The sequence below is a fragment of the Ambystoma mexicanum genome, chromosome 13, assembly GCF_040938575.1.
Source record: "Ambystoma mexicanum isolate Mex_15411 chromosome 13, UKY_AmexF1_1, whole genome shotgun sequence".
NCBI classification, from domain to species: Eukaryota; Metazoa; Chordata; class Amphibia; order Caudata; family Ambystomatidae; genus Ambystoma; species Ambystoma mexicanum.
The window spans coordinates 576,675,098-576,700,921 of NC_090938.1; the positions used below are offsets into that span (position 1 = coordinate 576,675,098).

Genomic DNA, 25,824 nt, shown 5'->3' on the forward strand with positions numbered 1-25,824 from the left:
AAGAGAAGGAGGTGTTGATGAGTTTGGTGATGAATGGAGATAGGTCTCTGGCTGCGTCTTTGATGATTTGAGGTGGGCATAGGTCGCCTTGGCAGTTAGATGGTTTGAGGCCGAGTATGATTTTTTCCACTTCTAGCGTGCAAACTTTTGAAAAGCTGAAGCGAGTGAGGGGGTTGGGTGGTGTTGAGGAATGGTGCGTGGGGGGGTGTTGTTGGGTTTAGAGTTGGATAAAGTCTCTTTCTTGTTATTAATTATGATTTGGAGGCCTTCAACTTTATTGGAAAGGACATTTTGGATGCTAGTGCACCATTGTTTATCTTTCTTACAGGTGTCTGGGGCCGGGATAGGTGTCTTTAGCTCTTTTAATATGGTGAACAATTATTTAGTGCTGGATTTGGCATGCAGTATTCTCAGGTTGTAAGATTCTTGTTTGGCGAGGAGGATTTCTTTTTTATAGGTAGAAACTATTTTGTTGAGGATCAGCTTGTTGCTGTCTGTGGGAGCTTGTCTCCAAATTTGTTCCTTTTTGCGTTTCTCTAATCTGAAGGCTTTTAGGTGGGCCGTGAACCAGGTATTCAGGTGTTTTATCGGCTTGGGTTTTCTCAGCTTTAGTGGTGCGATGGCGTCTAGTGCTAGGCGCATGCTATTGTTGTAACTTTCAACCAGATGGTGGGGGTTGAAGTTGGCAGGGAGTTGGTTCAGTGTAGGTAGTATGAGAGGGATGAGTTTTTCCACAGTTATATTTTTCTTGCTTCTAGTCGGGATGCCTGAGGCTAGGGAGATGTTAGCGATTGGGCTGGATGCTTCAAGTATGAAGGAGAGGAGGTGGTGGTCTGACAAATGTTGCGGGGTGATGGCAGTGATGGAAATCACGCAGTTGTGGTCAGCTATCCAGTCAAGAGTTCTCCCTTTGTTATGAGTGGGGGTGGACACTCTTTGGGTGAAGCCTAGTTCTGACAGTGAGTAATTAATGGCGGCCGCTTGGGTGTCTTTAGGGTCATTGTAGCCAAGGTTGTAGTCTCCTAAGAGGAGGCATTGAGAGGTATTTTTTAAGTTGTTAGAGAGGATGGAGTTAAGGTCTTCCTCAAAGGAGCCTAGGGGGGCTGGGGGTCTGTATAGTAGGTGGATGGTGATGGTTTGGGAGTTGGTGGTGGGGAGTTTGGCTGTGATCGGTGGTGTCAGGTTTAAGGTTGAGGTGAGTTTTGGCGATTATAGCGAGTACACCGCCTCTAGAATCAGTTCTGTCTGCTCGGAGGATGGAGAAATTCTCAGGGATGGCTAGCGCAAGGGCTGGGCCAGCTGCTGCATGAAGCCAGGTTTCAGAAATGGCTAAGAAGTCTAGTTCCACCGTTAGGATGAGGTCTGCTATGTCTGTCGCGTGGGCTACTACAGATCGCGCATTGATTAAAGCCCCTCTTATGGGTGTAGTGGCATGTTTACTCGTAGTAGGTGAAGAGGATGATGATCGAGACTTATGTTTGGTCGAAGTATTGGTTTGGGTGTGCTTAGGTAGGATTGTGCGTTTGTTGGAAGGGATAGCCAGGATGTAAGGTTGGGGCCAGTTTGATGGTTTGGTATGGGTAGTATCCCTAGCTCTGGGCTCATATATTTTGGGGAGTCTGGCGTGTAGTTTGGAGTTTCTAGCAGAGAGGGTGCACGGTGTAGAGAGGTACATGGTGTGTGGTGGGGAACCATGCTCGTCAGGCCCGGGGGGGGGGGGCTGAGATGACTAGTTGCGTGGATAAGGTGGAGGATGACTCTCAGCAGTACTGAATATATACCCGGTAGGTACATTTTGGTGGGAGGAGGTGCGAACAGTGGGCGTGTGTCTAGTACCAGCTAGTTCCTAAATTATTAGGTTCCTGGGGGCTGGGCAGTGGATTTCCGAATCATAGGGGCGTGAGGAATCATCTCGGATTGCATATATTAGGTGTGGCGGGACTTCAGGTGCGTATGAGAGTCATAAGGTATCTAATGTCGCACTGGATAGTGTTGACTAAGTGGGGCCAGGGTTCACCTAGATTCAGAATCAAGTTGACAGCTGAAACATATTAGAATGCATTGACTAAGGGGGCAGAGATTCACCTAGATTCAAAAGTCAAGTAGGCAGCTAAGCACATTAGATTGCATTGACTAAGGGGGCAGAGATTCACCTAGATTCAAAAGTCAAGTAGGCAGCTGAGAGATTTTTCACACTAAGTTGCATTGACTATCAGATTGTCAAAATTAGCAGCGACTAAAATGGATACAACAGAGAGCACTTAGATTTGGCAAGCTAAGTCTGGGATGCTCAACATGCAAGTTGGTATCAATCTAAATGCGGGTGCAATAATGAAAGCAGTCAGGCAAAATCAAAAGTATAATTCACTGATGTGACCATTAATCAGGACATTTGCAAGCAATCTGAATACAGTTTGGTCGGTAGGCACTCTAGTGGCAGCTTTTAGAAAAACAGTCCAATGGTGAGCAAAGTGTTTGCACTCTATATGCCGTTTCCTGCTGTATCACAGGCAAGCATGGTAGTAGAAGACAGTGAGGACCTGCAGCTAGGCGTTGCGCTGCAGTGATTAGTGCATTGAAGTTCAAAGTTACCTGGTGTATGCCGGGCAGGGGGTATGGCAGACGGCAGACACAGGCACAAAAAGGCACCTAACAGGTGTTGGCCTTGCTGCAGTGGGCCTTGGACAATGTGGGCCGGCTTCGCCTGCCGGTGACCAATAGGGGAGCAAATAGGCCGGCAGCCTATCAATGTTGGAGGCTGGAGCCTCAGTGGATGTTGATGCAGGCAATAAAAATACAAGCGGCCATTTTGAAGGGGTGAAAGCCTTGTGTGCTTTAATGGCGTTTTCAGTGCTGCATCAGTCAAACAAATTCGGTGCTGTGGAAGTGGGCTGCAAGGAAGCCTATCCTTCCTTCAGTGTTGCGCAGATCGCAGATGCACTTTTTAGGAAGGTAATTTTGGGAAATGCTCTCTGACTTTAGCGCTTACCTTATTAGTGGCACGGATGTAGGGCCATAGTGGAAAGTGCCCGCTGGGTGCACGTTGCTCCTGGAGGGGCGGGGGACAGGTCCTGGGAGCTCCTGCTCCTACGCTGATGGTGAGAGTGAGGCCAGACACCTAACATGTACTTGATCTTATGTCCATTCATGGTTGGTAGCAGTTGATCTTGGCATGGAGGAATTTGGCTCCTTGTCTGTGCAAGGATTTATGGGCAATGCAGAGGGCCTTACATTTGATGTGTTTTTTTTACTTGTAGCCAATGTAGGCTTCTCAAGGCTGGAGTGATGTGGCAGTGTTCTTGACGCACTGACGTTTTTTGATGAGTCTTTCCGGCATTCCTAGGTAAATACTGTTTGCGTAGTCAATTCTTGTTACTATCAGTGATATGATTGTAAGTGCTCTGTGTGGAAAGGGGGTGTATGGGAGCAACCCCCTGAGGAGTCTCAGGAGATGGAAAAAATGTGTTGTGATTGTTTTGACTTGCAGGATAGTCTGTTGTCCATGAATATTCCTAGGTTATTTTCCACATTTGAAGTTTCAGGATGGGTTCCCTTGCCTGGCGGTCAGTCCACTTGTGGGTTGGTTGTGTTGTTTTCTGTGGGTGAGACCATTATTTCCGTTTTGGCTGGGTTCAGTTTGAGATTGTTCATTACCATTTGTTGAGGCTGTAGTTAGGTTATTGGGTCGATGTTATCTTCACAATCAGTTGTGTGTCGTTTGTGTTGTTGCAGGCGGTTAATGAGTTCAAATGATTTTCATCAGGGCGAACATGTCGATGTTGAAGAGCAGGAAGGAGAGATTGGATCCAGTGGCGTTGCTATGCTAGGGCCAGGGGTGGAACTGGCTTCCCCTGCAAAACGTTGTGCCCCCTTTGTGCCCCTCTTCCCTAGGGACAGGTGAAGACCTGCCCTGGGAGTCTTGCCAAGTCCATTTAAAGTGGGCTTGTTGACTTTGCAGCAAAGCCCTTTACATCTCGCAGCTGAACAGAGATCCTTGACTGGCCTGCATGGAGCCCTGCCCTTCATCGTGGCCTTAAGGCCTGCAATTACTCCTTTGTCTTATCTGATGGGTTCTGTATTTCATCTGAGAGACTCCTAACAGCTGGTTTAACTAGTATGTGGGTGTTGCAGAACCTAGATATTTAAAGTTGCAGAAATAAGCTTACTTTTTCAAAGTTAGTAATCAAGTCTACTAGTTTAACATGGAAAAATCGTGTTGCTTCATAGGGATAGTTAATTGTTCTTAAAAATGTGCATAACAAGCTGGAGGTTTGTGACAAATGTAATCATTATCCTGGTGAATTTACTACAACACTTGTTTAGTGATTTTTCAAGTGAGAAAAGTACCGGTGTGTAAAAGTAAGGATTTTTCAGGCTTTGCATTATTTTGCATTCTGCGACTTCGATTTTTTCTTTTCTGGATCCGGAAAATAAAACTACAACTATATTCTTTAGGCTTAACATGTTTCACGGAGGATTTACATATTTTAAGGTTCCTTTAATTTGAGATATGTGTATTTTGCAAGTAAACTATCAGAACTCTAATGTTTCCAGTGGCCAGACATGAGAAGGTCATACAGTCCTGTTTTTTCCCTCTGGATTCTGGGACTTGTATTTGTTCTATCCCATTGGAAATTTTGGAAAATTCCATGTCTCACAATTATAAGCATAAACAGGACTGGGGCGCCTTCTCGCCCATGGCCTTGAGAAACTGGAACACTCTGCTCTATGAGGCAGTATTATTATAGGCTTTGAAATCCATAATGTACATATTTGTAGGAAGGTGAGATTGAAAGTTATGTGTTCAAATACCTAAACTGCAGATTGGGTTAAAATCCCAGTTTTACTGTTTAACCAAAGTGTGTGATTCTGGGCAAATAATGTAATCTCTTCATGTATAGGGCACTGACCTCAGCAGAGGCAACAATTATTTCCTCCTCTATTGCTGTCAGTCACCAAAATGGCATGGGACGTCCATAGTATGGCCCCACAGGAGAATGAGTGACATTTTGTTGCTATGCCCTGTTATGCTATGTTATTGAGTTTTGTATAGTACACAGTCCACCATTTTCACGGTTTCTTGGGTTTTCAGGATCTTCAAGAGGTGAGGTAGAAGACTAATGCAGAAGCAGGGGAAGGTTCTTATTGTTGCAATGTTGATGTGTGCATGATCTGAAAAGGTAGGATTCTCTGTGGTGTGCAAGTTTTATATATTTTTGGACTTCTCTGGAGCAGTGGTTAATGTGCGCTCCAGTTTATGCGATTATTGAGCCTGTCCTTGTGGTGTTTAAGTAGTGTGGGAAGCTGTATTGGTGTATCTATGGTAGGTTATAGTGCTATTTAGGGAATGTCTTCGGGTGCTATGCATTCTATTTTGTAATCCGCATTGATTCAGTGATGAGTTGTATGTTAATGTTAAATGTTAAAGGTATTTGTACCGTGCACCGTCACCAACGGAATTGGTCCCCAGGCGCTCAGGCGGATCTGTAAACGATAAAGGTGGGATGGGTTAGTAAGGTGAAGAAGGGAGTAGGATAGTGAGAGGAGTGGTGTTCTGTTGGCAGCTTCAACTCGGTATACACCGGGTGCTGAGCTTTGGTGCGGGTATCGGATCGGAGTCAGTCCGCGTGTGCTGTTGTTCCGGCTTATGTGATGTTGCAGTGTTGTGAGGTGCGTGCGGCTTGTTGTGCGAGAGATGGTTGTGTGAGTTTTTTGAGTGTGATCAGTATGCAGAGTTTGAGCTTATATTGGTTAGTGGGTTACCTGACCTTTACCATGCTAACATTCACAGTTCTGTCTGAGCGTGGCACTTGTTGGCCCTCACATTCCCACCCAGATGCGGCGCAGGCCAGTGTCTAGAGACCCGTCCAGGTGTGGGCATGCTAAAATTCACAACTCCATCTGAGCGCCACGCAGGCTGGTGTTCACAACTCTAGGTGTGGCACATGTTAGCATTCACGTTTTTCTAGGTGCGGGCATGTTATCCTTCAATCGATCCTATCTAGATGCGATGCAGGCCAGCCTCTATCTAGATGCGTCTGCCGGTCTGGATGTGTTTGTCCGGTATGTACGAGCGCGAGTGTCAATTGGGCTTTCGTGTGGGTCTAGGTATGTGGTTAGTCTCTGCAGCTTTGTGGCTATTTCCATGGTGTCTTATGCTCTGTCGAGTGGTTGGTTCTTTGGTTTGAGTGTTTGTCCAATTTGAGAGTGGTCGGGGTTGGAGTTATTTTCGTCATTGTTTTAATGTCTGGGCATTCTAGTGCGTCTCCGTTGTGGTTATGCTTTGAAGAGCCATGATTTGAGGAGTTTCCTGAATGCTATGTGGTTTGTTGTATTTCGTATATTCTTAGGTAGGTCATTCCAGGTTTTGGGTGCCTGGTGAGAGAAAGACGATCCTCCGAGTTTTTTTCTGTTGTAGGGTTTTGGTTCCAGGCGTATGTCAGTGCTTGATCTTAGTGTTCTTGTCGGTTGGTGTAGGCGTAGTTTGTCGCTTAGGAATTCTGCGCCTTGTTTGTGTATTGCTCTGTGCGTGATGCACATGGCCTTGAACTTTATTTGCTGTTTCAGTGGTAGCCAGTGTAGTATTTTTAGCACTGGTGTGATGTGTTCTCTATGTGAAGATGGGTTGTTTTTTAGGGGATGTAGAATGATGTTCAGGTAGTTACTGTTGCCATACATTGCTCAACAAACCACCTGATAAGAACTGGGAGCAACCTTTTTCACTTTGGAAAAATCACAGTCATTTATTTGCTTCTATCAATGGGACTTAGGCTCTTGTGTTGTGGGGGAAAGGGTGACAGGTTTGGGGCTTGTGTTCTGGCCTCTGGTTGTTGAGGAGGCAGTATTCCAGGTATGTGGCTTGGGTTCTGGCGGGTGGTCAACAGAATGGCAGATATGGGGCCAGGGCTATGCTGGTGGGGACGCAGGATGCCATGTACGGGCCTGGACTATGCTGGTGGGGAGGCAGGATGTCGGGTATGGGCCTGGAATATTGTAGTGGGGTATGCATTCTGGCCTCTGGCTGTTGAGGAGGCAGGATGCCAGGTTTGGTGCTTGGGCTCTGGTGGTGGTGAGGCAGGATGCCAGGTGTGGGTCGTGCGTTCTGGCCTCTGGCTGGTTAGGAGGCAGGATGCTAGATATGAGGCTTGGGCTATGGCGGTGGGGCCTAGGCCCTGGGTAATGCTGGGGCAAAGAGACCATGTATGGGGCATGGGCTCTGGTGGTGGGGGTAGAAGGATGCCAGGTAACGGGTCTGGGATATGGCGGTAGGGAGGCAGGATGCCAGGGATGGTGCTTGGGTTCTGGTGTTGGGAAGGCAAGATGGCATGTATGGGGCCTGGGCTCTGGTGGAGGGGAGGAAGGATACCAGGTATAGGGCCCGGGTTCTGGGTGGTGGGGGGAAGGATGTCAGGTATGTAGATCATGCCAGTTTGGTAAAGCATACTAATAGTGCTTTTATAGGCAGCCCCCCTGCTTTTGCCTGTGGCTCCTTCTGTGCCCCCTCTAAATTGATTCCTGGAGACGCCACTGCCTGGATCCCTGTGGCACTCCACATGAGATGTTTTTGGTGTTTGTGGTGAAAACAGGTAGATAGGTTTGTTCGGTTCGATTTGTGAGGAAGTAGGTAAGCCACCTTAGGAGATATATTTTTACTGCAGATTCCATCAGTCTTGTTATCAGTGATGCGTGGCTAATTGTGTCAAATGCCGCCGATATGTCCAGTAGCACTAGGGCTAACTGGCTGCTGTTGTCTGCATTTATTTTAGGGTTGTTCCATATGGATAGGAGTGCCGATTCTGTTCCTCTCATTGGTGTGAAGTCGGCTTGCGAGTGGTCGAGTATTCTGTTTGCTTCCATGTATTTAAATAGGATTTTGTATACATAGTTCTCCAGGATCTTAGCTGTGTAGGGCAAGTTAGATAAAGGTCTCTAATTGCTTGGATCCTTTGCACTTTCCGTTGCCTTTTTTATCAGTGGTTTGATGTATGCTTATTTGAAGGAGTTTGGCACTATTCCTGTGATTAGCACCAGGGCCATTAGTTGCTGGAAGTGTAATGCTGGGGTTTTGTGGTTGAGGATGTCTTTGAGATGTACTGGGAACAGGGGTCACTTGGAAATTCTGCAAGGTTGGTGTCCTTTAAAAGTGTGAAGAAAGTTTCTTTGGTTATTGCTTCAAATTAGGTGAAACCTGCTGTAGTCGGTTTATCGCACGTTGTCTGAGTTCCAGTGGCTGTATTAATGTTAGCAAAGTTTGCGTTGATAGTCTGTTGGATTGTTTCTATTTTTGATCTAAGGTGGTTGGTAATGTTGTCATATAGTGCTTGTGTTGGGGTGACGTCTTTGTTGCATGATGAAGGGTTATTTATCTCTTTGATGATCTGAAGAGTTCTTTTTGTGGGTTGTGTAAGGAAGGGATGGTATCAAAGAAAGACAGACCCACATGACCCCAGTCAAGGCTGTTTATTGAACTTTAAGAAGGGTGTGATAAACGCCTATCTAATTCTAAATCTACAGATAGGAGCAAGCTACGACCATCAAATAACAATAACTCAGTCCTAGTGGAGTCGCGCTAAAATAAAAGGACCTATACTAAAAAAACTATTGCCAATCCTTATTGATAAATACAAATAGTGTGGGATAATGTTCATGAAAAATAAAGATGTGGTCACAAAATTATAAATCAGGATGTTCAGCCGTTGGCCTCTCTTTCCCACGGTTTCAGCCGGGACAAGGCGTTACACACTTGAGCATAGCACACTCTCTGGCTTCTTCGGCACAAGGACACAGTTCTATTACCACCATCAGGGCCTTCCATGCCCAAGTCTCTGAAGTTATCAAAGTCTCTTGATTCAGAGGACCTGATGTACAAACTAAAAAGTTCCTTTACAAATATTCAAGACGGTGAGTCACTCTTCACCCTCGTCCCCCCTCAGCCTGGCTCAGATCCTTTTTATACCACAATCTTTTTAGTTTGGATCCCACTGTTCCGGGCTCAGAAACTCTTCTCCAAAACTTATAGAATATCCTTTCCTTGGCTCTAACACTGACCGGTCTGCGATCAGTTTCTCTGACTCACCGGCTGTGCTGACTTTACTGGCGCTGTTTTGTTGTAGGAGCCAAGGACAGTACCACAGCAGCAATCGCTCCTCCCCACCTTGTCTATCGATACGGGAGAGCCCCGGGTACCTTCGACACACAATGCACCTTTCTTCAGCTTTAATTCCCAGTCTTAATGTTTCTTTTTCTTGAGGCCTCTTGAAAGTTGCGATTTTCCTCTGAAAAAGGCCAAGGGCAATTCCCTCCTTGCAACCCTTCCTGGTCTTGCTGTCTTTCTCCTCGTATTAAACTGCCATCTCGGAACTGTTGCTTCCTCATGTGTTTTGCCTTGCTCAGAGTGTGCTTTCGTGCTCTGCATTTTTTCCGCATGGGGAAGTGTGATGGAAGTCGGGTGTGTGTAATTATCAGTAATTGCCTGACTCTGCCTGACCCTTGAGTTGGGACATGTGAGGTATATGGCTCGGGTGTCAGTCCGTTATCTCGCACAGTGAGCTGTCCGTGAGAAAGTGCTCATGTTGGGAAAGAGGTGTGGGGGATTGAGTTCCTAAGTAGCCTACCTGGTAGGATGGGGAAACGTTGAGACAGGGAAGGAGATACCGCGTCCCACTCCCACTCCCTGAAGACCCCCCATCCAGGTGATCCTCCCGCACTGGTCCACCACCAGGAACTGGATCCAAAAGCGATGGGCGTGTCCTGGCCACATGGTTTCTCACAGTTGGCTGCTGATTCAATTCTTTTATCATTGTTTTTTCGTTGCATTGAGGACTGTTGTTTTGTATAATCTGAGTTGGCTCTGATATTTTATTTTGTCCTGTCAGTTGCAGTGCTCTCTCCAAATGATTTCCAGTTTGCAGTTGATTTTCTTGAGTTTTTCAGCTCTTCTGTGAACCATCTCGCTGCAAGATGTTTTGGTGTGGCTTTGAAAGGTTTTGAAAGTGCTAGGCGGTCTAAGACCATGTATGTGAGGTGGCTTTATTTCTGTTCCCATTGGTGTAAAAGATCGAGCAGAATTCTACTGCATGGTATCATATTGGTGACTGTGTGCTTTTAGTGTCACCTGTGCCGGCATGTTGTAATGTAATGCATAGTAGCTACTATATATAGCACAACATCTGCCATTAGGGCAGGTGTTTTGTTTGCAAGTTGTAGGCTTGAGGCAGATGGAGCTGAGCCTGACTCCATGGAGGTGGAGGTAGTTTGATGGGTGGGCCTGGGGCAGACAAGGGCCTGAAGCTGAGTGTGCTTAAAGGGGTCAGTGGGCCAGTGTGTTTAGATCGGTCTGCTTTACTATCCAGCATGGCGCAGTTGAGTTTTACCCTCTTTGTGGGGGTGGCGGAGACAATAAGGAAATAACAGGGTTATGTGCTTTGAGCTTTGCTCTCTTAGTGGGGGGCAGTGGCAGTCTGTGTTGCAGCAGAGGTGTTGTGAACACTACTCTCCTATTGGGAGAGGCACCAACTCCCTCTGTGTGGTGAAGAGCCTGTGCTGCATGGGACAATTGAGTTGTGGGGTAGTGTTGGATTGCTGTACTGACTCTTTGCTTTGGGCTCTGACTCTCTTTCCAAATGTGCCCTCTCTCTGGTCTACGTACACACTGGTGTGAATGTCTATGCAAATGTGCTGCTTGTTGATATGACGTCTCTCTGGTGTTGATGTGTCGCTTGTGTTGCTGAAATGTAAAACTAGCCCCAAATACCATCTCTGTGAAAGTGCGGCTCGTTGCTGAGAGTTGCTTCTGAAAGGTGAAAGTGTTGCCCCAAGCACTGTCTCTATGGTGTTCTTGTGCTTCTAGCTGGTGGTGTGGTGCTGCCCTCTAGTGGTTACAGTGTGAAATGACTGCACATACACCTTATGTATATATGAATAATATGCCATACTCTGTCAGACATACATCACATCATCAGCATATTTACAAGCACAACCGTCAAATATCGTGATGTGCACCACTCATTTCCAAATATGGGCCAGTGCAGTCCTGCAGACTGCATGCACACACACATACACAAACACACAATTAATACTAAACCGTATACGAGTGCACTACTTACTGATAGACATACACTCCACATGCCGAGATATATACACCTACTCAAGCCTGCTATAAGTTCTTGGACACTGTTACTGACATATTCAGCTATATACATATTCTCATGCTTCTACTCTACCAGTAGCCACGTACACCTCTTAAACTAACACGTACATCTAGGCCACTCTATATTATGTTATTGTATTGGGTTTTATACTGCAGATCACAGCCATTTGTATGGTCTCTGGGTCCTCTGGACTTTGGGTTTGGTTGGTGGAGACAGAAGGAAAATGCAAAACATTTGCGCTTGTGTTGATGGTTGCAGTTTGGAAGCACCCTGGCAGTGTGTGCGGGTCTTCTACTAGGTGACTTGTGCCAAGAGCACTTGTGATATCCATACACCAGTGGTATAAGTCTACCGAAAAAACTAGTGGAACTGTGGTCTAGGCAGGGGGTAGGGTAGACGGATGGATAGTGCAACATGTGACAAGGTGTTGCTGCTGGAGCATGGCAATAATCTAAGTGGCTAGCAACTAAGGCTCCTATTACAACTTTACACTTGCACAGGGACATGAATGGACACATTCTCTATATAGAATGCTGACAATGGCTGTAAAAAAGTAGAGGAATGGCAAACAGAAAAAAATAGAAGTAGTGGAACACCGCTCCCGACCGTTCCCGCTCACTTCGATCACTGCCATGCACAGATGGGAGCTTTGTGTGCCAATGGTGTGAGGATGCTTATATCAGGGCTTTGCTGTGTAAATTCGTTGACGAGGTGTAGCTTTCTGATGTACAACGTCTGTTGGCAGGGGCTGTTCAGTTGCCGCTGGTGTCTGCTTTAGTCGATATGAGTATCGTGTGCTGGAAAGTAGAATTTGTGCATGTCAGTGAACACGCGCACCAGCACAAAGACTTACATTCCTTACTATTGCTGATGGAAAGACTTATTTTACACAATGACCATGCAAACGCACATCTCTCTATAAACATAAATAGTGTGCATTTATATACACACACAAGTTCTTTCGGGAACATAGCGAATAGACACAAAACACCCCATTGTAAGCTCTATGGATGTAAGCATGTCTCAATCTTGCTACCAGGGGCGGCTCATAAAGTCACTGCAAGATCCTGTCATTGGCATGTTATGTTCCTGAACTGTTCAAGTGCCCTGCATCTGACCTAGTAACCTCCGGAAGAAATCTGGAGTTTACGCCATTACATAATCCAGTTATGGACCTTAAAAGGCTAGAAAGAGGCATGCTAGTCCTTGTAGTCTTTTCCTCTCTCGAACCAGTGCGCCAGGCTAACATTTTGCTACAGGAGCCATTAGCTCCCAAGTCACAAATGCGTGGTGCCAATTCAGATTTGTAGGAGCCATTAATTCTAAAATTAAGATGCACATTCATAATTTAAAACCTTCTCCTGCTTAATAGAAGGTCTATGGAAATAGTAGTCATGCTTCTATATTAAGATATACAAGGTGAGTGAGCATAGATGATGCACCCGGAGGCCTGTGGACTATGGAGCATTACAAATAAACAAATAAATAAATACATAATTAAACAAACAGATTTCTCGCAGCAGACCTTTTCTTAGAAAGAGTGAACTGGAGGCTTCCAGCCCTTTAAGATGAGGAGCAATACCCTGGAGATGGATGGCGATGCAGATTATACTCATACATCAATAATCATGACGACACAAATAGTTTGACAAAGTTTGTCTGTTTTAATGCAAGTCTTAAAACAGGGAGTACAACGAACATCATCAATTGCTCGATACTCTGACTCTAACTACTTCATTAAAAAGTTGGGTTCTTATACCCATAATTGGTCATAGCTGACATGTTGACCTACGGCATTACCAACGTCATCCTACGTGGCAAACTACCGAAACCTATCGGGAAGTGGGATTGGGTCTAAGTGAATAACTAAGCATAGGTACTATATCTGTATGGAGTAACGGAGAAAGGTAATAGGATAGCTAACATCAGGTGGGGCAACTAAGCTCTCCCTCCAAAATGGCAACTATGAACGTCACTAAATGTACGACGTCCCATTGGCTACACAAACTATAGGACCCCTAACTGCGTGGTCCCCTACAATTGGTTAGCTTCTAACTCCTGTCAGTAATTTTCCACCTACGTGACCAGCACGCAGACTGAACAGCCAGGTGCGGATAAGCTAGTCTTGATACCAGCTTCCCTCCAATTAAAATGTGATCCATCATAACCTCAATGGTCCAGTGTCAATTAGTACTTTTGAAGTTGGCCTTGAGTCTGTGCTGTTCTCTGAGAATTTTTAAGGAGTATGGGTACTATCCTGCTTCCGTGCATAGGTGTGACCATGTCGTTCGTCCAACTTTCTACCAACACATGACTGGACTGAATTGAGCCTTTTTGTGTATTTGATTTTATTCTTCAATAGTCCTCTGATGCCTTTTGTTTTTGCTTGACCTTCTTGAACAAGAGCTTCTGTTCTTTCACGTTTAATTGTATCCAATGTCAGGCAATTCCTAGTTTGATAAGACCTTGGCTTTCTTGGCTCAGTGAACTCCTTAGCTGAAATGTATTCTGTTTAATTCAATTGCTTTTTGTAACTGCGACACTGAAATGAGGCCTTCTCGCGTTGTTCAGTACTGCTTTATACGTAGTGGAAACATTCATTCTTCACTTAATCCATATGTATCTATGAGGTATATAGGTATATGTTGGCTCTTGCCGCAGTCTAATCTATTTAAGCATGTGGCTAGCTTCATGACTGCTTTGCTGCTCGCGTTTCATTGCATCTGTATACATTTAAACTAACTAAATATCTTCATTACGTTTGTGGCATAAGTTTCTTCATCTTGATCCCAAGATGTCACTTATCCTTGGTACTTCTTTGTTCTTTATAATCGTCTGCCTCTCTGGTCTGGTTATCTTTCTATCTGGGTGTCGATTCAACTTTGTATGACGTCACCATTCATCCTGGTCATTCAGTTTCTTTGTTTCATCAGGAATCTTGTTCAAATGCCCATCATATTGTCTTGGATGCAAGTATGGTTTCCTCGATGGGTACTTTACTTCCTATATTCTCTCAGGTATAGGTATTCTTATGGGTACTGCACAGAGCCCTCCCTCTTCTCTTTGCTGGTTTAACTGTTCAGTATACGTCACATATTTTGGTTCACACGTTTCAGGTAATGTAGGCGGGGCAGTTGAACTGGGGGTACTTGACTCCTCCTCTACACTAGAAAAAAAGTTAGCAATATTAAGTGTTTCAGAAGTCACCGTTTATGTTGGTTTCAGCGGGATCTCGCTGAAGTCTGTTGTCACGCATACAGCACACCAAGGTACACCTGACCTGCACACAATACACAACCCCTCCATTAGGGTTCAGATACTTCCTACCCAGCTGCAGAAGGGTGCTCCATTGGCACGTTGTCAAGGTTCCCCAGCAATTCAGGGCGCTTTGTTGCTTCGTAAACAGGTTTTGTGGCAGCTCTGGCCGCGCTGGTAGCTGTCATGGAGACTAAGGACAACTCGTACTGCATGACGGACAGCCACATGACGTGTTCCCGCTCACGTGACCACCCACCTCTGATGCGGTGCCGTTCACGTGATCCCACGTCCTGGACAACGGGATAAATGAACACTGGGTGCAGAACACAGCACTTCTCAAATGTGTTTTCACCCAGTTCAGGTCCCTTTGTACCTCGACCTTGTTTTGGCTCACGGATTGTCTTATGCTCAACCCCTGGATACAGCGCTTACCTCGTTTGGATTAATCAGACTTCTTGACTTCAGCACGGACTCATGGACTGCCTTTTCTTGTTGTTTCAGTTACGGCGAATATCGTCTGCAGCCCAGCATACTTACGACCTACGTTTCTGAGCCACGTTTGGATCTGTCTTTCGTGTACCGCAATTGGCCTCATTCCACATCATTGGGGCCCTGCCTAGCAGAAGTGTGAACTACGGTGGCAACCCAGCAAGTGCCTCTTAGGACCCCTTGTCAGCTGGTCCTTCTTGCTCACAGCACTGCACCATCTTGGGGACCAAGCTTCACCATCTTGGGAGGGAGACAAGCCTGCTTACCTCCTCACTCACAACCCCTTCCCCAGCAGCCCAACTGGTAGGTGACATGTTCCTTTGTATACATATAGGGTGGTGTTCATTGTGGGACATCTGTATTATTAACCCCTGACTGCCTGTTTCCTTTGAAGCTCTATGGGGACCCGAGTTCTTGTTCCAGCCACCTGTGGCCCCAATGATTGGTCAGTAAGTTCTTTATTACCTCTCTGACTGGTACTTGGGGATGGAGCTATACATAGTCAGCGCGGACCGTGGGTCTTGACATCTGTTTACTATACTAGCAGCCATGTGGTCCCCAGGACAGTACTGCAATAGCTTGAAAATCTCTGGGTCAGAAGTGACGTCACCATCAGCCTGCGGGAGAGCCTCATTACGAGTTCACCAGTATCCTGATACTGGCAAATGGTGGAATTGCTGTTACCGGCACTTGATCTGCCGGAATTACCAGCTGATTACAAGTGCCGATAAGGGTGGTAAATCCCCAATCCATGGAGGATTTTGCCGCTATTACTGGCAATGGTATTACCAAACCAGTAATTGAGACCGTTTCTGCCAGTAGGGGTCAGATTTACCTCCAGTGACCCCCTTACCAGCAAAGTTGGAGTTGGCAGGTCCAGTAAAAGTGCTGGCAAACGTTATTACCAGCATTTTGACTGTATACCAGCCAACTTGTAATGAGGCGTGCAGTGCTGGATCCACTATGAGGAGGGTGGGCAGGATGAGGGGAAACCCAAGACCAGCTGTGCAATGGCCTCCAATTCCAGACAGACTCAACATGTGAAACTGAGAGCACCTACGCCATCCAGTCTCAGACACTGATCTGGTTGAGTCTGAAGAAGACGCAGAAGGTCCCCCTGACAAGGGGAACGCTTTGCTGGCAAGCATCAGTGGCGCAAGAAAGTGGGACGACAACCACGCTTGCCAGATCTAGACCTTGGAGGTGATGCGCACTGGTGAGAGGGGCATCATGCCAAGAAGAGGAGGTAGAAAGACCCCAGACACACATGTGGCCTTCATGAGGAGAAGGGCCGGAAAGGCAGTCCACAATGTTGAAGAGGGCGAAGGAGGAAAGCTGCTGATACGGAGAGGGAGAAGGGAAGAGAAACACGTTGAAAAAGGGGTTGATAGGAGTTATCATTTGGCTGAAGAAAACTGAGAACGCACTGCATTCTGGGACATTGAGCTCAAGTTCCCAGAACGATCATGAAGTACGACCCTGCTAAGAAACTCCCATATGCTGAGGCATCGAGCCTAATGATTTTATCAGCTAATTATGCCAGTCAGATGTGGTCATTTTCTGGAAGTCTGCATAAATTAATTAGCAACAACAGAACCAAGGAGAAGATGCAGAATCGTGAAATCGCTTTCAAATTCCATTCCTGAAGAAGGTGTGTAACAAAAGGGTTCTTATAGTGCCATAACCTGCATGCCAGTTCGACTGCCCCGCCTATGTGAGATACTGTATGTGAAGGACTACAGTCATTGACGACAGATCATGGTGGAATATTTAGATTGTGTGTGACATCCTGAGGGGGTGAGAATGAGGAGTATGCATATTATTCCCCACTGGGGTTATCGTTAGTATTTAGTGTATATAACGTTGTACTGTTTGTAAGATAAATCAAGATATGAATATAAATATTTCAAACTGATCTTCCTTCCCTGGTCTAAAACTACATCTTAATGCCGTTAAGCGCATCTGCAGTGGAGTTCCACTAGGGGGAGCTGCTGCCTAACTTGGACATGGGCGCCATTGGCACCTAAATGAAGAAACACCCCTGTATTTTATGTTTTTCAGCCGCAAATGCGACTAAAACAAGGGCAGACTGGATCCCTGCGAAGCCTCATAGCGGGGACAGCCCACGGCGGCACATCCTACGGTTGTAGCATCCATCACATAATTTATCCTACTACCTTCCCCCGGCCTGCAAGGGCCTCTTGAGGATTCCCCGAAACAAATAGGCAGGACCAGTTTTCAAAGATAGAAGTCACAAATGCTGCAGCAAGCTTTAGTGAAGCATCAAGCCAGAAGTGATCTTACAGATCATCTGTTTCTCCACCACACCTCGGGATTAGTCTACTGTGGATGTGGCTTCTTAAGCTCCGCCCCCCTCCGTCAGTGTCCAGAGGACCCTACTGCGTAGACCCGTCCCTCCATAAACATTCCCTCTATACCCATGGCCATTTCTTTGTTTACTTTTACTTTTTGTAATTTTCTTTTCTTCTTTCTTTCTTCTATTCGTGACTTTTTCTATTTCATTTCTTTTTTCTAATTCTATTTCTTCTATTTCTATTACTTAGTTTCTTACTCCCCCATTCAACCCTTCCCTTGTTATCTTACTTCTCATTCTAGTTTCCCCTTTCTTTCTTTTCCCCCAACCGGGCCCGTTCCCCCATTTAACCCACCCCTTCTGTCATTCCTGAGTCTCTTCTTCCTCCCCAGGCTTTCACCGGCTTTGGTTTTGTCCACTTCTGCCAGCCCTTGGCTTCCATACTCATTTATTTCTAATCCTCAAGTTGCCTAACCATTCCCCCAACCCCAAGTTCTCCCTAGGCCCCCCTCTAGTTCCCCAAATGCTTTGCCTGCCTCCCCTTACCTCCTTCTATTACTAAGGGAATCAATCCCCCAGTCCCGTCATTCTTCTTCCCCGGCTATTACAGTATCGCCATCCGCCAGCATGTCTATTCCAACCCCATAATTCCTTCAAGACCTGAAAATCCTTACTCCCCCCAGATGCCTTTGCATCCCCCACTTTTCACATTCCCCTTTGCCGATCTCCTTTCTTATCCCTCTCTTTATCCATTCCCCAACTCCTTCCTTTGTTTACCCAATCCATCCTGTAACCAAATTCCTCTGAGCTGGGAGGGGGAGCAGGACCAAGAGGGCGCACCTGGGGGCCAAAAGGACTTATATAGCCCCACCCCTCCTGGTCTTGCTCCGCCTCCGCTGCCTCCCTTGTGATGTGCTACGGCCCCCTCCCGTGCCCGTGGATGGGGCCCTGTATCCTTGTCCCTCCTTCCTTTCCCCCTGTGTTTCGGCTGGGTGGGTGTCCCCAATAAGGGCGGCACCCGCCGTTTGCCGTACTGATGGCGCGTTCGCCGGCAGAGCATCTGCACCGACAAAGGCTGTGCTTGGCTCGGGCTCCAACCTTTTATGCGTCCTGCAATGTGCATAACTGCAGCCACTTGCCCATACATTTCCCTGATGAATCACACACCTTCGGTTCATTATGCCCTCAGTCTTTGCAGCCTTAGCACCTCTCCATCCTCGAAAAGACCATGTTCAGGAGGAGGTGCCCAAAGTGCTTGCACCTGGCTCAACTGCCAGTTACATTTTCCTGTGAGCTTGCCTTTACAAAACGGTCAGACCTTGGAGTGAAGCGTTCTACAAACTGCCGTCCCTCCCAGGGGTTGCCATTCCAGTCAGATCAGGGTTTGCTCTTCTTGACCTTGTGTCTGTTGGTTTGCTCGTTCCACTTTATTCTTGGTAAGAAGAGCGGGTTCTGAGCTCTAGCCTGATGCCTGGCTTGCAGACTCCCTGCTTCCAGCCTGTAGCATATCCGAGGGTCGTCTTCTGTTCCTCAAAATTTTTCAGACCATATAATGTGGGTAGGCTCCCTGCTCTTTGCTGTTTGAGCCCAATGCCAACCTGCAGACAGTCCGTATGATCTCTACCCTGTATTCTCCACTCTCTGTGCTTTGATGCCATTTCTAGCCTGATGCCTGCTTGCAGAAACGGTGCTCTCGCTAATCTGTGCTCCATTTCCAACCTGGCACTTGTATGTAATAGCCTTGCCCCTTTGCACTGTGTTCCATTTCCGGCCTGATGCGTGCTTGCAGAAACTGTGCTCTCGCTTTGCTGTGTTCCATTTCCAACCTGGCACTTGCATGCAATAGCCTTGCCCTTTGCACTGTGTTCCATTTCCGGCCTGATGCTTGCTTGCAGAAACTGTGCTCTCGCTTTGCTGTGTTCCATTTCCAACCTGGCACTTGCATGTTGCCCTTTGCACTGTGTTCCATTTCCGGCCTGATGCTTGCTTGCAGAAACTGTGCTCTCGCTTTGCTGTGTTCCATTTCCAACCTGGCACTTGCATGTAATAGCCTTGCCCTTTGCACTGTGTTCCATTTCCGGCCTGATGCTTGCTTGCAGAAACTGTGCTCTCACTTTGCTGTGTTCCATTTCCAACCTGGTACTTGCATGTAATACCCTTGCCCTTTGCACTGTGTTCCATTTACAGCCTGAGGCTTGCTTGCAATTACGTTGCTCTGTCTCCCCTGTTTTCTCTGATGCCATTTCCAGCCCTTCAGTATTCCTGCTCTCTCTTCTCTGCTCTCTCTCCTGTACTCGTTGATGATATTTTCAGCCGGAAGCTTCCAGCCAATATGCCTGTGGTTTGCACTTTTTTCTTTCATGCCGTTTATGGGCCACGCTTGCTTGCAATATCTCTGCACTCTCCCCTCTATGTTCTTTGGTGTCATTTCCAGGCCAAAGCTTGCTTGCAATCGTCCTGTCCTTTGCACTGTGGGTTTGATGTCATTTACAGCACGGAGCTCGCTTGAAATGACTCAGCTCTCTCGTCCTTGTGTTCTTTGATGCCATTTTCAGCCTGAAGCTTGCAAGCGATATCTCTGCCCTCTCTTCTCTGTGTTCTTTTATGGACTGCCCTTGTGGGCGGGACAGACTGATATGCAAATGGATATTTCCCATCTGTGAAAAGTACAGTGAGCAAAAAGCGTGTCCTGCAAATTCTCATCTCAGAACAGGTTATCATGCCATGTTCTTTCTGGAGAGGAGCGCTTGCCACCTTTTTCGAACCATTTACAGCCTGAAGCTTGCAAGCGATATCCCTGCCCTCTCTTCTCTATGTTCTTTGATGCCATTTCCAGCCTGAAGTTTACATGCAATGTCCCTGCCGTCTGCACTGTGTTCTTCATGGTCAGAAGCCTGAAGATTGCTTACAATATCCTTACCATCGATTCTTTGCTCTGTATTCTTTGATGCTATTTCTACCCAAAGCCTGATTTTGGTGATTCATACATAGTTTAGTGTAGGAAATGTGTCCAGGCATCACTAAAGAAGCCACACTGGCACCCACAGCCGGTTCAAGGGTATTTATTTTTTCCACATACAGAGGCAGGTTCAAAGGGAATTATCAGGTTTTCTTTCCATAGACTGAACTTCCTGTGGTTGGCACTAGGGCTGTCTCTCTCTTTCTCGTTTCCCTCGGATTACTGCCACCCTGGACCAGGCGTCCATAACCTTGGTTGGTGCTATGGCTCAGTAACACCTACTGCCTGAAGCCATGTCTAATGCTAGGGTGATTTCCTTGAGGTGCTGGTTAGCTGACTACCTAGGGGCCTTCTAGCAGATCCTTTCCGATCCCCGCTTAGGGCTCCAAAGGGAGTTAGGGAAGTAGTGCTTTACACTCACTCCGTTGGATCCTCTGGCCACACATGCACAGCCTCACCTTGCCCTTCCACTCAGATTTCCTACAGCGTTCACTTCCCCGCCACCCTTCTGTCTCTCCAAACTTTCACTCCGTCTTCCTGCCTCCACCTTTGATGGTAATCCTCTTGCTCCTCTTAACTTCCTCCTTGTTCACTTCCTCCAATCACTACTACGACTACCTCCTCCCACCGCCCTACTACTACTCATCTTGCTACTACCCCTCTTCTTTACCCATCTTCTACCACTTTGCTTCTTCACCACTACTAGCTTTCTGCTTCTACCACTACCTCTCCTATTTTGCTGCTTCTTACTACTCCAATTTCTCCACTTCCACTGCTATCACTTCCACTACCTCTCCTCTTATCACTACCACTGCTTCCTACTTCTAATACCACTACTTCTCCTTCTCACTCCCACTGCTTCCTACCTCTTCTCACTACCACTTACTACAGTCCACTGCTACTACCACTCACTACTACTAGCTCTACTCAATGGGCCTCATTACGACCCAGGCGGAGGACCATGGTGCTACTAGCACCATGGTCCATGCCGGTAACTTACTGACTCCGCCATGGAGAAAGGGGGAATTACCACCCCATTACAAGGTTGGTGGGGGCGGTAATTCCCCCTCCCTCCATGGCCCTTCCCCATTCCCATTTTTGCCCCTTAGGGCTCAATGGGAATGGGGAAGGCGCTAAGTATGGTGCCGCAAATTGCGGCACCGTACTTAGCAGCAAGGTCCCTTTGCAAGTCCCTACTTTAACGGCTGGTCTAGACCAGCCGTTAAGGTCGGGTCCCGCAAAGGGACCTTGTAATTAGGCGCTAATAGGTTAACGGCGCCGCAGCCTTTTACGGCGCCGTTAACCCATTAGCACCTGGGTCGTACTGAGGCCCAATGAGTATTACCACTTACAACCACTACTACCTCTCCTCTACTACTACTCTACTACTACTACTTCACTCTCTCCTCTCACTTATGCACACTTACTTCACAGAATCCCTCACTCTATCCACCTCCCACTCCTCTCTTTCCTCCTCCTATCTCATGCTCACCCCCTTTCACCGCCTGACCTCACCCTACTAACCCACACAGAATGTTGTCCCACGTCTTTCCTATGTAACCCTCCACCTTACATGATTGGCCCTCTGTCCCTAGCCAATCACCTTACCTTTTCTAAGGGGGTATGAGAGGGTAGGGCTCAGGAGGATTCATTAGGGCTTTAAGCCTGTCCCTTTTAGCAACATGGCCTGCTGCACTCACAGCCTGAAAAGCGCAACAGTCTATAGTCCCCTGTTGTTATGACATTCCTGTAGGCCTATTCTTAATGTAACAACCCCTGGTGGGCTAGCGGGCTCTTCCTTCTCCTTACACAAGCTCCAGATGCTTTTATCTGCTGGAGCCATGCTCACGTCTTTGGAGCGGCCCGACCCATGGCTTCCTGCATTGTTCCCCACAGCTCTGCTCCCCCCTCTGCATCATGGTGCCGGCATTGACGCTGTGTCTTGTGGTGCACCAGCAGCATCCCGTTGGCTTCCACCTGCCTCTATCGGCCCCCAGCCACTCTGAGTGACTTGCTGACCTTTGGCTGCAGCGCCGGCTTCATCATGTCTTCTCGCCGTCCTCCCAGTGGCTCTCTCTGCAGCTCGCCTTCCCTGGCCGAGACCGGGACTTCAGGTAAGGAGGAGTTAGGAGAGGGCCTGAAGCAGCCCAGCATTCCCACAACCAGGTATGTGGTAGGAGTGAGTGTCCTCCCTTCCCTGAGAGGGCCTGGGGACAGATTCTGTCACATAAATCCCACTCTTTAGTATTTAATCCAGAGTGAGAGATACTTTTGCTGTACAACGTTGTTTGCTACCCTTTCTGTGACTTCCGTCTTGTTCACCTTGCATTCTTTTGGCTGGTTATACAGTCTCTGATGAAGTTTCCATAGTCCCATTCACTACCTTTAAGATCCTGTACAGCTTTTCTTTAGAACTCATTTTTCCATTAAATATCAGCCTTCCTTTCTTTTTATTTGTATATATTCTAGTGTACTACCTATCTCTTACCAAGGATTTGTCATGAAGCTGTAGTGGGGGCATCTACTCCCCCCACCAGTATACTGCCAAGGTGACAGGTGCCACTCACTGAAGCAGCCCTAGAGACCATAAATGGATGACATCACAGAAGTCACTGTCCCCTCTTCTGATCTTTGGGCCCCCATCTCATCTCCACTCTCTCCTTCCACACACTCCTCTATTAACGTTGGCACCAAGTGGGAACTCCTCTTGGCTGGTTTCGCATCCTCACATTGCTTTGTTAATGTCTATCACACTGGCACCATTCTGGTTCAAGGTCCACAACCCAACCTCCTTCTCTTTGACAGCCTGCTTTGCCTCATTAACTTCCTTCCTTCGCCTGCCTCTCCCTCTCTACTCTCTCTCTCTCCCTCCTCTGAAGGGTGTACCACGTCCCTGTACCGCACCTCAGAAAAACTTCAAGAACGCTGACCACTTCCACCTGGCGACTCTTAATGCCCACTTAGCCAACAAACACTCCTCTGACATCTGTCTCCTTCTTGAAGACATTGACCTTGGCCTTCTTGCTGTCAAGACCCGGGGTAAATTCCCAACACTCCTCCTCACCTGTGTCCTCTATTGAACTGTCGGGTGTTTCTGTTACCTTCTTCCTTCGTGATTTCTTCTGTTCCATAGGTTTCTTCTCCTTCTTGTGTTGAAGATAAGGATGCGCTCCCTCGGAGGCCACCTTGACCGGTAATGTTAACCAGACCAGGTGAACCCCAAGGAGCAAGCCCCAAAACCTCAGGGAAAAGCCTCCTGGCATAAAAAACCCTGATAGATGTCTTTAACTGTAGTAGGCTCGAGATGGTATGTGAAAGCGCTGGAGAACAGGATCAGTTCTTAGTCCATGAAAGTTACGATTCTTCAGGTAGCCATGAATAGCTCCAGGACTCTGATTGAATTGCTCTGGTCGAATATAGAAATAGCTCCGGAAAATCTAATAGTAAGGAAAGCACTAGTAGCAGAATGACAGCCGGCAGGGCACAAATGTCTGCAGTAGAAGATTCAAATTGCAGAAAGTGCTATTCCTCAGAGGTATGCCCCATAGGAATTGGATAGCACAAGACAGACCTAAAGAAGAGAAATAGCTCGAAAATGAGAAAACAAAGATATATATATATATATATATATATATATACAAATATGAGAACCTAGGAGCACCAAGAAAACAAATTAAAAGTAAGGCTATAGGTAGCTGAAATGCCGCTCGCGGACGCCGTATGTAAGAAATGAAAACAAATACCTACGGCACCGCGAGTAGTGGAAGACAGAAGGAAGCCGTGGCTCCGGAGAAGAAGGAAAACAAATACCTATGGCGCCGCAAGTAGTGGAAGACAGAAGGAAGCCGTGGCTCTGGAGAAGAAGGAAAATAATGCCGGCAGCCGCGGACCGAAAGGTAAACACAAGGTTATAGGCAGTAGAAATGTCGCTCGCGGACGACGTACGTAAGAAATGAAAACAAATACCTATGGCGCCGCGAGTAGTGGAAGACAGAAGGAAGCCGTGGCTCCGGAGGAGAAGGAAAGTAATGCCGGCAGCCGCGGACCGAAAGGTAAACACGGCTTCTGAAGGCAGATGTCCTCGGTAGCTGTGTAAGAAAAGCTGAATACCATAGAGGTACAAGAATTAAGGAAAGGAATGGGCAACAAAGTGTGGCAGTTGGAAAGGCGAACCAAATTACCTGAAGGTAGGTATGACACCCGAGTGCTGGAAAGAAATCTGAAAACAGAAGGGAGACAAAAATAGGAAGGAGGGCAACAATTAATGAAACGCGCGTACACTGTGGGAAAACAGCTACTGGCAGCGAATACCATAGACGGATAAAACGCACAGAGCGTAGCACTTCCCTTGGTCTTATGCAGCAGGCGGCTATTTTGAAGGAAGACTAGACAGTCAAGGTGGAACCATAGACCGCCATGTTAAGTGAATCTCCATTTCTGCCAGTACTTCCAAGGGCGGTGTATGACACTTGCTCTTAGCGAGACTTGGTTCAATACCAGCTCAGTCTAAGCCTTTGACTCCCTGATGGCTTCAAGATCATCTCCAAGCCTTGACCTCACCGGCAGGGGGATTGCCTTAATCTACCCCAAGTGGGTTCCTGCTTCCATCTTACCTACCCAGCCCTATTCCTCTTTTGAAAGCCTGGTTTGCAAGTTGGTCACCTCTCCAACCTACACCCACCCAAATCCTACCATCTATCGGCCTCCAGGCGCCTCCTCCCTATTCCTCTCTGAATGGGCTGACTTCATCCACCTCTAACCTTATCTTCCTGGGTGATTTCAACATTTCAACATTCAACTGGTCTCCCCTGGCTTTGCATCTACTCTCTTCACTGACCTCTTCTCCTCACTTTCCCACTCCATTCTCCCTTCTGGGCCAACCCACACAAATGGACACACTCTGGATGCCCTCATACACTCTGACCTCTCACTCTCCCCCTATTAGTCACCCCTCTCTCCTGGTCAGACCACTCACTCCTCCCATCTGGGTCCCATTGGCCATCTGACCTCCCCCCCCCCAAAAGTTCCACCAACCTCATTCACTAATATCCGATATAACGAATGACTGCGGCTGCTTTTGCCTCCACCTTCACCCCGCACCTCTCCGCCTCTTACTCTACCTGTGACTCTGCCCTCAGTAATCTCCATCTTTCCATCACCAGCACTCTTGATATTCTTGCCCCAGTCATGAGGATCCGTCAGAAACCTGCCTCAAAACAATCAACACTTGGTAGGACACCGAAGGTGCAGCCCTGAATCAAAAGTGCAGGGCAGCAGAACAGAAGTGGCTAACTTCAGGCTCATCCTTTGACAAACTGGCCTGCCGCTTGCTCCAAAGGCAATACAGACTCACCATCCGTGCAAAGAAAAGAGCCCACATTCAGGCACAGGTCTCCCTCGCATCCAATAACTTGACTGAACATTTTCAAAATCTGCAGGGAACTAGTCTACCCCTCTGCAGTCTCCTCCTCCCCTTCTCCTTCCCAGGATCTCTGTAATGCACTGGCCTCACACTTTGTCGCCAAAACTCAGGACATTCTGACCACCCTTTCTACACTCTCTCACAACCCATCCCTCACCCCCAGCAACCCCCATTACCTCCTCCATTCTCCGTCTCCTCCTTCTCCCATGTCACACCTGAAGAAGTTACCAGA

At 47.2% G+C, this 25,824-nt stretch overlaps 1 protein-coding gene across 6 annotated transcripts in view; it reads right to left on the reverse strand.

Annotated features, from left to right (window-relative positions):
* The window catches only part of ABI3 (ABI family member 3), a 331,848-nt gene that overhangs the window by 133,852 nt on the left and 172,172 nt on the right, over window positions 1–25,824 (reverse strand). Inside the window, exon 6 of one of the 6 annotated variants that reach the window (XM_069634399.1) lies at window positions 11,805–11,947. The exons of the other annotated variants lie outside the window; for them this stretch is intronic. Coding sequence (XP_069490500.1) covers window positions 11,830–11,947 — 118 coding nt within the window. The 3' untranslated portion in view covers window positions 11,805–11,829. Of the gene's footprint in view, window positions 1–11,804; window positions 11,948–25,824 lie in introns of those variants that run through there. 6 annotated transcript variants of the gene reach the window in all.